Source organism: Emydura macquarii, unplaced genomic scaffold (genome assembly GCF_026122565.2).
Source record: "Emydura macquarii macquarii isolate MOO-44397 ecotype Brisbane River unplaced genomic scaffold, CSIRO-AGI_Emac_v2 contig_1253, whole genome shotgun sequence".
NCBI lineage: Eukaryota > Metazoa > Chordata > Testudines > Chelidae > Emydura > Emydura macquarii.
In genome coordinates this window covers 21,275,101-21,287,238 of record NW_027131390.1, presented here as the reverse complement: position 1 = coordinate 21,287,238, position 12,138 = coordinate 21,275,101, and the positions used below count along the sequence as shown (strand labels likewise).

The 12,138-nt window shown below is 43.6% G+C and overlaps 1 protein-coding gene across 1 annotated transcript in view; it reads right to left on the bottom strand.

Annotated features, from left to right (window-relative positions):
* AR (androgen receptor) overlaps positions 1–12,138 on the bottom strand; it is a 103,181-nt gene that overhangs the window by 44,130 nt on the left and 46,913 nt on the right. The window contains exon 2 of the mRNA XM_067548315.1: positions 10,919–11,070. Within this exon, the coding sequence (XP_067404416.1) occupies positions 10,919–11,070 (152 nt within the window). The remainder of the gene's footprint in view (positions 1–10,918; positions 11,071–12,138) is intronic.

The following is a 12,138-nucleotide window of genomic DNA, read 5'->3' as shown; positions in this document are numbered from 1 at the left end:
CAGACATCACAGGAGCACTAACCCCTTTCTTTAGTCCAAACACATGAATAACTTCCAAGGCAGTTTTTCCTGTTAAAAGAGCTCTTGCTTTCCTCACTTAGCATCAGTGGGGCTTTGTGTGTGTATGTGTATACCACTGAAGGCAGCAGGAGGGATCAGGGGACTGGTAGTGGAACGTAGAGCCTTCTACCACCAATTCTTTGTTGGCAGACTCTATAGAAAGGCCAAAACATGAGAGAGTCTTGGAGACGGAATAATCTTCTTCCACCTGGAGTTGGGAGTGCTCCTGTTTCACATCTAGTTACATAATTATATGTAATGCAACAGTGCATGTTTTAAAAAGCACACCTACTAGACTCTGCCTTCCTACCAAGGGATTTAGGAGGACACGTGAGTTCTTAGTCTCAAGTCAATTGTGGTTCTAGTGGTCAGGAACTAGTGCTTTCATTGTGACCGCTGGGGTTCAATTCCCAGTCAGGGAAGGCTCTCCCTTCCTTACTTGGATTGTAAAGCTCTTTGGGGCAGGAGCTGCTTTTTTGTTATATGTGTTTGCACAATGGAGCTGTGGTTTCTAGACTTTACCACAATAAAAGTAATAAATAATAGAGATAATTGTTCACACACATCTATGTCTTTTTGACAGGGAGAATAAGCTACCTGTGTCATTTTGGCCTTCCGACATGGAAGGCAGAGGGTTTTTTTTAATTATTGGGGTAGCCTAGACTTCTCACACCTGTGGGTGCCATGGGCTAAGAACATTGCTTATGTTGTGAGCTCAGACGGTGGAAGAGACCATAATTTGTATCATCTTCTCAGTCTAGCTAAGAGCAAACCTGGCAGGTTCTGAATGGACTCCTGTCCAGTCCTCCTTGGCTGGATGGAGGATGGTCATAATTGAGATGTTACGTATTTATTTGTGGATCTTATCAAGATGGATGTCAACTTGGGGAATCTCCTGTGTGTGTACTAATGTTTTGTCAGCACTCGTATTTTCTCCCTCTCCCCCAAAGTAGTGGCAAGAACAGATGTACACTAATTGACGTACACATGACTCTTTGGATATTCTGATTATGGATCTGATATGTGGGGGCACTAGTACATCCTTGAATGGAAAAGCATAGGAAATAATGAACAGAAGTTTAAATACAAAAAGAATCTCACATCTCTATGTGCCTTTTTTTCTGCATTATTTCTAACTTTTCAGAATGATTCATTCTTATTTCAGGAAAACTGACAAATTTGCAGTCAACTAAGAAACAAACAACAAAACAAACTGTAAATAGCTTAGTTTTTACTGTTTTTTTCCCTATTTTCCAAGGTTTGTAAAACTTCTCAAGAACTTGAAGATAGGGTTTAATTCTGGAATGGCTTTTTCTTTTTACCATTTAGCAAATGATAAATTATCTTCTTCTGTTTCTAAGTCATGAAACTTAAGGATATAATTGTTTACCTTCTCAGTGGTGCAATTGCTTTGTCAAGGATGTCATCAAAGGCCTAGGAATAATGTTTTTCCATTTACTAGCTGTGTCTGCAGAGGGAACTCCCACCATTTTTTGTTATTCCCACAATATTAGCTATTTAACATTTTACACCACGCACAGGTCCTCAAGTAAGGGATTCCAAAAGAAATGTAATATTAAACATGAAGAAGACACTGCACCAGACAGCACATACGCTAACATTAAGGCATATGGAACCCAAGAGGAGTTTCAACAGAGTATACACATACCACATATAGTTTAAACTTTACCCCTTTCCCAAGGCTGGATTTTATAAGTAATAACACCACAAGCTGAACTTCCAACTTCCGGCAATAATCCCACATATGGTTGGGCATGTCTCTCCTCATCTCAGTGACTCAGTCTCTCCCTCTGTAAAATGTAGATAATGATCCTTCCTAATCTAGGGAAGCTAGTGACATAAAGTGTTCAGACTCTGAGATCTTTGTCTTGAAAGCATTAGAGGATGTCAAAGAGTTAATTATTGTTATTATATCTGTGATACGTAGCTGTTAACTATTGTTTACTGTTTGCATTCCAGTAATGCCTTGAGGCTCCAACCCAGACCAGGTCCCACTGAGTTACCTGCTGTACATGCACAGGGTAAGACACTGTCCCTTCCCTGAAGAACTCTAAAATTAAAATAACCAAAACAGACAAAAAGTGGGGGAAAAGAAGTATTCTCTTCACAGTTTTTCGGTAGAGAACTGAAGCACAGAGGGATTAAATGATGTGCCCAAGGTTACACAAAGCCTAGGATATTAACCCAGGTCTCCCAAGTCACAGCTCAGTGACTTCACAAGACCATCTTTCCTCTCTGTAATAGAACGGAGTGTTTCTGTATCATCTGCTAAATGCTATTTTGTAATTTATTAGAGAAACACCCTTCCGTGGTACCACATATCCCTGGACTTCTGATGCAGTAATGCTCAGGAAAGATTATTTTACCATTTAGTCCGGAGACATAAAAGCCTGTACTGTACTGAGATTCCAGCCCCTTCTGCAGTGATACAATACCAACAGGCAGTATTCTTAAATGGGGATCTTGGAAAAGAAACTGATCCACACAGTTTGGTATTGGATCTAGTTAAGAAATGAACAGAAGACAACGACTCTTGAATGGTACTTACGACTGTTCAGCTAAATTGAGTGATAAGGATGCCGGAAGATTCTGACCCCTCTTTTCCTAACAGATGTTCTCTTGTGCAATGCAGAATCTCCCTCCAGCCCTGATTGCTGCCAGCCAGATTGACAGGCCTCCCCGCTGTGTGCTAGTGATACACCATCTATTTCTAGTGGGTTTCCTTCCTGTCATTTTAGCATGCTACAGAGCGAATGATAATGTAATTGTCACCATCACTGGATTCTTCTTGGCTCATTAGCTGAGATTACAATTCAAATGAGAAGTGAAGGGCAAAGAGAGAGAACAATTCTCCAGTCTCATCTGAGAACAAAGATTTATGTCACCTGGCTAGCCATGCAAGCAGAAGAAATTAATCAACTAAAAACCTGTCAACCACCGTTTATTGCTGTACCTGATGCACCAGCTTCCTCCAGAAGCAAAGCAATCTGTAAGTACATCTGGAATAGTGTTTATAGTAGTAAATGCTAAAATACATTAAATCAAGTTTGGAAGGAATATAAATCCTCATACTTCAGGGCATATACCAATCTCTAACTACCAGAAATTAGGAGGAAACTCACCCTGGGGGCCAGTTATCCTATAACTGCCTGCTACAGGGTTTCTCATACATTCCTCTGAAAAATCTGGTACTGGCCATTGTCAGAGACAAGATATTGGACTAGATGAGACATCTCGTCTGATTCAGTTTGGCAATTTCTTGCTTCTGTGTTCCTAATCTATTACTCCCATTAGAAAGTCATCAGTAAAACACAACAGATTAGCTTTTGGGATCTAGTAATCTGTTACTGGTAGTAGATTATCCTTGCAGAGTGACTTTGGTAACTGTCAAGTGTGCGCGGGGCACAATTTTAATGCAACTGATGGAAATGAAGGAACATCTTTCAATCAGCTCTGTCCCCAGCATGGACGCATGCACGCTGGCCACTATGGTTCTGCTCACGTCAGACAAATATTGCAACAGCCTACTATAGCTAGAAGGGGAGGTTAGGTCAATGTGGGAGCCTGGATGTTGAGAGAACAAAAGGGGAACTAGGAGAGGAACCAAGAATACCCCACCACAAATACAAATGTCACCCAGTGTCAGCCGCTGCCATGCAAATGATGAAGCAGCTCCAGATGCTGGATCTCTAGTAGCGCTGCTGCATGCAGGGGAAGAGCACTGTGTGGGCGAACAATTATTAGAGGGGCAGAACAAGTCAAGAAAGCCTGCAAGAGAAGCTGTGAACACAAGTAACTATGGAATCGTTTAAGTTTAAGAGGCTGTATTTCAAAGACACTCAAGTCCAGGGAATGGGAACACTTTAATCATTTCACATTTTGGTAGTAAAAAAACCATATAACGTTTTAGTTCACTAGATTTTTTAAAATCAAAATGACTGCTTCAAACTTCAGATGAAGTAATGTCTGATCCCTACCTTGTTTACACAGCAGTCAATGGGTTCACTGCCTGAGTAAGGACTGTGGCAAAAAGGGGATGGCAGCACTGAATGATACAGACTAATGCAGAGCTGCCACTGTGCGAACTTCTCCTGTGCAGCTCAATGGAGATCACCTGTGGAAACCACTACTATTTTAGTCCTGGGCTCCCTGAACAGCTCTGCCACTGCACTTCATTCTTGACCTGCAACACCCTCAACTATTCCAGTCGTGGGATTTCCAGGACTCCAGTGCATCTTTGCTCCCAATTAAGCCACCCTGTTATTTTAGCCCTGAGTCTGCTGAAAAAGTTCAATTATGGAAAACTGAACAAGAGAAACCAACTGGTAAAGCAGGTAGATGCATTTATTTTGATATTCTGTGAAGGGACCCTTTGCAGGTTCTTCACTCAACCATTTCATCACCCAACTCAGGCGAGGGGAATTTTAAAACCATTGAGACAAGTCCTGAACAAAATTTACTTCAAATTATTATCTATATTGGCAGCAACTGGCAGTCTAGCCCTAATAGTTTTTTCTGGGAAATGGCTGACTCTTGGCAGATCAGGATAAAATGCAAAGAGAGAATGTGTTCTCTGATGAACCCTATGAAAAGTGCAGGAAAGGGAATCAGGAAACTTCAGTCCCTTTTTTTATTCATGGGTAGCAGTATGTGAGGTGCACAGTGAGACTGCAATCTTAATAGGTCCCATGATGACCATGATATATCATGGCTCCCGTTCTAGGATGAGAATGAGGAGCGCCAAGAAAAGTAATAGAAAACAAACTACTTCTACTTCCCTGCCGGAAAAATCATCAAACCAAGCTGGATTGGGCACACTGCCTATGTCCAGAAGTGGGGGGTCAGTGGCCTGCAGTACAATGTCATCCTAGAACCAGCAGAGGGGAGGCGGCCAGAAGGGCCACACACCGACACTGAAGTAAATCTGCCCAAAAAGATAGCTCAGTCTCAGGCTGCATTCACTTTTCCACTGAGCCCTGTCTGCAGCATGAGAGTCCTCTGAGGCAAGGCAACTACAATCCCTGAAGTGTGGCTCCAGTACCTTTCGGCTAGAGAGCATTGGGGGCAGAGAGCCCCAGAACTGCCCCAGATGGCCCCCCAAGATTTCATGAGATCTCAGGGGATCTACAGGTTCTGGGAGCTGAACACAGGGGGAGATGGAAGGGATCAAAATAGAACAGTTTGATATGAACTCCATGAGTGAAACCTGACAGATCATCCCTTCCCGCACAGGATCTCCCCTCCCTCCGACCCATGCACACACACTGGCTCCTTTGTGGGTTTGTCTATGGGAAGAAGCAATCCTGCCCATGAATCGTCTCTCAGGATTAGATGACTTTTAAAATGACATGCTATGCTCATCACTGCCTCTGACAAGGTGCAAGATTGCTGCTGTGAATGCCAAATCCTGCAGCCCTTACCTCATTGCCTGAATCCACTCTGGCCACATAAAACGAAAGCATAAAAATTGCTTAGATGGAAAGGTTTCTTGTTTTTTTCCTCTCGGCATTTTGCGGAGGGATTAAGAGTAAGAATGATGATTCTTATTCTTTGGAAGCAAAGAACATGCCTGGTGGAACAGTTACAGCAGAATCTTCCACCAGGAAAGAGGAAAAATAAAAATGAGCCTGTCTGGATTCCTTAGCATCCAGGATGCGGAATGGGACCACATTCTGAGCAAAATAAATGTCAGATTTGATTAAAAAATAAATGAATCCCAGCCCATCCAGCTTGCAATGAGGAAGTCCACGTCAAGGCTGAAGAATCCGCCTAAGCAGGTTTTGGAACCAGCCTGTATTTAACCTGGCCCTACGTGTGCCTTAGAATGTTCATAAATCCAGACCGTTCAGGGCCTGGTGCGGAGGAAAAGATTTATGCCTTTTTGCGAACAGTTCCAGCATCTTGTGGTCAAGATTGCTAGTCCAGGGTGGAATGAGTTAGTCAGGATATTTATTAAGGGGAGAGTGAGCTTCTTTCTTTGAAGCACAAAGCCCCGCCCACACCAACTAGCCCTCCTTATAAAGGAACGACAGCCCAAGGTATTAATTGTTGTTCTTTGGAAAAACATATTTTGCCCTTCTGTCTCTCCCAGTGCAATGTATTTCTATGAAGTTTTCTGCCCCAATGGCCCTCTTTACAGTTTTGAAATCTTTGCAGTATGTACAATACTTTATTGATATTCGGCTACTGTGATGAGGGCCAAAGAATATTTTATAGATATTTGGCTACTGTGATGAGGGCCAAAGAAGTACCCAGACATATAGGTACCTCCCCACAAATAGCCTGAATGTGTTGAACTTCAGGCTCTACTAAACAGCCCATTCCTTCTCCCTAGCTTTTGGAAAGGGAGGAGTTAGTAGCAAGCTCTTGGTATGGATCAGTGGTAAAGGGAGTGTTTTTCTGGTTTGGGAAAGCTACTGTGTTTGGTTTTGTTGGTCTGTAGTTTTAAAGCACACCACAGGTGCCTGCCTAGGGCTTTTCAAAAAGGCACTTTTTAAGGACTATAGAAACCTAAAGAAGTAAAAATGCATTGGAGGGTGAGGAACCCCAGATTTCAAGTTTACATTTGTGCAAGAAGCAAAGGGACTGTCCATAAAAAATTACCCAAAGGGAGTATGGAAACAGTTACAAAGAAGGAATAAAAGATAGAAATGGGTAAGAACCCTCATTTACTGCCCCTTTCCTAAAAGAAAGACACTCCCAGGCTATCCCCATGCACTGCAAGGTAAAGTAAAAACCAAAGTTCTCCCTTCTTGCTTAAAATTATTTGTTAAATAAAATGCATTGTTGTGTGATTTAGTATAAAAGCCTCAAAGGCTGAATTCCTGTCCTACACTTTCATCTCCGAAGATCTAGGTTAAAATCTTGTTTGGTGACCTAAATTGCCTCCTACTAATCCCTATATAACACACCCTCAAATCACTTTCTAGTGTTACAACTGGAACAAAGCCATGTATGCGCTCTAGTCTAAGATAGCAAAGAATACTAGATATCAGAACTGAATAGCATTAAGCTGGTTCAGCCACCTCTTGGCTTTTCTAGCCTCCAGGTCTCTCCACTTGACCAATTAGCAGGGATTATTTGCCATCACCTGCACTTGGTTTCTATTTTCCTCTCTTCCCCATTAAGAGTTTTCATCTGTGTTTCATCTAGATAGTGAGGAACTAAACCCTAACCCAAGCTATTAACTCTTTGCCTGCAGATCAGCATTCATTCTCCAGGCTAGTGGACCAGACATTCTTACTAGGGCATGATTCTCTCCAATGTGAGGTCTACACAGGTCTTTCCATTTGCAAAGAGGCTGCAAACACCTGCCAATGCTGATCTGTAAGGAGAAAAAGCTCCCTATTTTCATGATTGTGTGACAACCATAAATATCTGTCTGGGCTCAACTATAACATTTTAAGGAGCCAAGTTCTCTGCTGGTGTAATTGGGTGAAACTCCATTAAGGTCAATGGAGCTGCACTCATTGACACCAGCACAGAACTTTGCCCAAGGTGTGTCCACATGAGAGGGGAAAGGGTGTTACAGTTACTAACTCCTGGACATAAGGTGGGGGGAGAGTTTCCTAGTGGAAGAGCTAGCAGACTTTTAATTATGGCTGCGGTATTGATATTGCAGACAAAGCCTTGCCCCGCAAAACAAAATGGATCAGAACCTGATACAGCAAAAGAAAGATGTCATGTATACTCTCATCCTTTAAACATAGAAACAACTTTGCTGGGTAGCTGAAAATAGAACAACATACGGTCGAGGTTTTCCACTGCCCCTCCCCATGCCCCTGTCCTGCAATTTAGTGCATCAGGCGAACATGTTTTATTCTAATTACTCTGTCAAGGGAAAGGAAAGAACCTGTTGCAAGAAGAATTATGACCCTAGTAAATGTCATATGATCCTAATTTATAAATAAAACAATAAAATATTTCTGACGCTCCACCCACATCCTGCAGGCCAGAACGTAGAACAACAGTAAATCCCTTTTCAAAGGAATCTGTGAATTTACTCCATTAAGGAGATGACATCATTGTATATGATAAAGCATAGTGCAGATAGGCCAGGGGGTAGCCTTTCCCAAGCACCTCACTCCTGACGTGCTGCAGCCCCTGTTATTCTAGTCCTGGGTTCCCCAACCAGCTCTGCTAACATAACTCAACGCCAAGTTACAACGCCCCTGCTATTTCAGTCCTGACTCTGGCAAACAAGTCCAATTGTGCAAACTTGCGTGGTGGTTTTGCAATGAGGATGCCTGGGGATTAGATTGAGAAAGCCCCTTGATTTGAAGGAGGCCTTATCACTTGCCTTGTGGGATAAAGCAAATAGACTAGGATGCACTCCAGGAATCGAGGTCAGTCACCTTTCACTATGGCTGAAGATGCTGAATGGGGACAGTATCCACTAACAGATCATTTTAGTTCCTTTTTACTTGAGCTATTTCTCAAATATTCTTTCAGTTATAAATTACCCCGATGGTGGTTGTACCTGATGGTAAGAAAAAATTGCTGTGTTGCTTTGAAATGTGATGTTGTATGTGCCATACTGGTGCTTTGTTCATTTTTCTCACATACCCCATTGGAAAGGAACCTATCACAAAGCAACTCAGTGCTGTACAATAAAACACAAGATTTTAAAATCAACCAGAAAGGGCCAACCAGCCCATATACACAGGCCCACACCAAAATGGGGATCTAGAGACTCCAGATCCTGCTCCTCCCTCTACCAGGTACTCATTGTTTGACCTTGGGCAAGTGGGTTAGCTACTCAATGCTTAAGTTTCCCCTTCTGTCACACAGAAGGAAATGGGACCTGCCCAGCTTTGTGACCGCAGAGCCCATCAAATAATTTCAAACTTTTCTCCTGAATGAATTACTCACCAATTGTGGGGGAGAGGAGAGGAGGGGGCAAATTCTGAATGATGTATCAGACAAATGAGACCAGAGCCTCAGCTGGTGTAAAACAACCCAGCTCCATTGACTTCAATAGATCTGTGCCAATGTACATCAGCTAAGGAGCTGACCCACTGCATTTGACCATCTAGACAGCTGGTGGAACAGAGAAAAAATGTATTTATTCAACGGTTTACCCAAAAAAAGTCAAATATGCTATGTGAAAATATGATTTGAGCAGCTGCAGTACAGGAGTTTAGAGATCCTTGACTGGCAGATGATATGGCCCTGATTCTCCTCTCACACCAGTGAAGTAAATGGAGTAATATCTGACATGCTCAGTGTGAGAGGAGAATCAGACCCTGTAATTGCACAGGATTGTTCATTATAATTATTCTATGAGCATGAAGGTCATGGGCTGGTTGCTATAGCGAGGGGCAGGGGGATGAGTTTCCATTGGTGTGTTGTGACGAATTAACTGAACTGTCAGAGCACTATCCACCACTTAAACTACTCTTTCTTCTCCCAGCCCACATAATTATGACATTGTTTTTCATGCTCCTATTAGCCCACATGCAACAGACGATGTGACAGTGCAATGCAGGCTTCCATTTCACAGTATGGATTGATCATTTCCTCTGTTAAGAATTACCATCCCCATTTCATAGACTGGTAAACTGAGGCATAGAGAAGTGAAAGCCCAGGGCCACACAGAGAATGCAGACAAGGACACAAGTCAGAGAGTGCTGACTCCTAATACCATGCACTACTAACTGATAAACTGCAGTGCCTTCCTGTTACCATAATATTATAACAACCAACATCTGACTTATTACTATTAGCGGCTGGTGCATTGAATAGATGTTAGTGTTAAGGAAAAATCATGATCAATGTGGTTAAATGCCCTCCAAAAATCAAAGTTAACTCTTCTGTAATTGACAGGAGTGCTTATGTTACCGAATATATGGGCCTGATCAAGAAACAGCCTTGAACTGATGGCGAGAGCGTGCTTTTGATCTGCAGTTTTAAAACCTTGGCATTTCTTACCATCCAGCCTAAAAACACCTGCCTGACTAGTTTCTTTTCATTTTAAATGTAAAGGGCAACAGTGTAAACATTTGACCAATTCAGGGGAACTTCTGGGTCGATGTTTAACCCAGGAGGCTCTTGCACTGAGGACTAGAGCATCAAGGCAGAGCGGGTTCTAGAGCCTTCAGCCAGATGAAGAGTTGTAAAGGCACAAAGAACAGACCACTGCTCCTGAACTAGTGTTATGGGCACCGCAGAAGCACCATCACTCTCAGGACGTTAATGGGACCATTGTATGCACAGTGAGTCCAGTCATGTGTTGGTGGAGGGGATACTGAGAACTAGGAAACAGGAAAGGGAGTGGGGGTGAAAGTACCGGATTATGATATTTGGATTTTAGATCACAGGAAGGCAGATGGGAATATGAAGACTCCAAGGCAGGGTGTAAAAGTCAGATGGGTGAGGGAGAACTAATTGACGCTGCTCCTTAGCCCTGGGGAGCTCCCCCAGCAGCATGTGTCAGAAAGGAAGGAGTGCTGGCCCAGGCCCAGGCTCTGGTTCTGGATATTTTTTTCTGAGATGTGTCTGTAATGTGGACTGACAAAGGTACAGTAAGGAAACCATTTTCCTTTCTGCGTTAAGGGAATTCAGGGTCCCTCAGAGCTCTCTGTCCTTCCCTCAGATCTCTGCTTCCCTCTGCTCCACAAAGCCAGCAGGAAAGCGTCCTAAGAAGGTGTCAGACATTTAAAGATGCTGCTAACGCCCATGGACGTTTTATATAATTAATGCTACTGTTTCTAATGAGAGACTATGTTTTGTGAGTAAAGCACAAGGCTGTCAGATAGCCCTGCCCTGGGAAATCGATTTCAGGGCTGGAGGACTTGCTCTCTTACATCTCTGTGAGAGTTGAATAGGGGTGAATTACCTTCAGCTGCCCGTTTGAAGAAGACTTTGCAGCTGCCGCAGGTGAGAGCTCCATAGTGGCACCCGGAAGCTTCATCGCCGCAAATCAGGCAAGTCTTCTGCGGTGGAAAGTAATAGTCAATGGGCAAAACGTGGTCCCTGCCAGTCTCCAACCTTTGGAGATAAAAGAGAAAGGGAGCAAGACAAAGAGAGTCAACAAACATGGTCTAAGTGAGCTCTTGGCGAGCTCAGCCTGCAACGCTTGGGAGACTGCTCACTTCACAAAGCTACACTCAAGAAACACGAGGAGTCACGCTTGGGCAGGTGGGAAACAACAGAGCTGAGGCTCCACTCTGAGAACACACCAGTTTCACGCTAGCGTCGCCCTACTGACTTGGGGCTGCGGTGGGGGGTACCCTTCCTTTACAGTGTGACTGAGAGGCGCATCAGGCCCAGCGCTACTAACTCAGTCCTGTCAGGCTGAAGGTTTTCGAGAGAGAGATCTATGAGGGGCCTTTTTGGAACAGACCATTGTATGGCACCTGCACTGACCTCCTTTCAGTGAAGGACGGGCACACAAGACTCCTGCTCCATCAGCACTGCATCAGTGACAGAATTCCCTGCTGAAGACCGGGTGCATGTGCTCCACTCACATCGAGTTTGAGACAGCATCGAGTTCGAGACAGTGCTTCTGGGACCCACTGGGCTACAGAACCAAAGGCCAGATCCAAAAACTAAGCCTATGATCTCCCATGCAGTAGCAATGAGGACTAATAGCTAGAACTGGGCCAGGGACCATCCTTGCATTCTGCCTTTGTGCAGTGAATAGGGCTCCGAGGCGCTAGGCAATGCAAACCATAAATAATCATCATATTTTACGAAATACTGAGGTTTCCACTGACATCCCAAGAGCTGCACAACATCCATGCCACTGAATTGATAGCTTAAAAGAAAAGATTTTGCTCCATATCTCTTTTCAGTCGTGTACCAAAAACATAGCCCCAGCAGGGACGGGGTAGCTCCGTGACCAGCAATGGGATATGGAGTGTTTCATTAAGAGGACACTGGTACCAGGAGCAATCATTGTGGAGTCAGTCTAATCCCTAGCAGGCATCACAAAACACATGAAGAAACCTCAGCTCCAATCACCGCTGCTGGCTAGTCAGCTGACTGGCCAAAGACTGCGTAGGCCAAGGAGAATGAACTCCTTTCTCAGACCTAGAGATGGCCCCACCTGGGCAG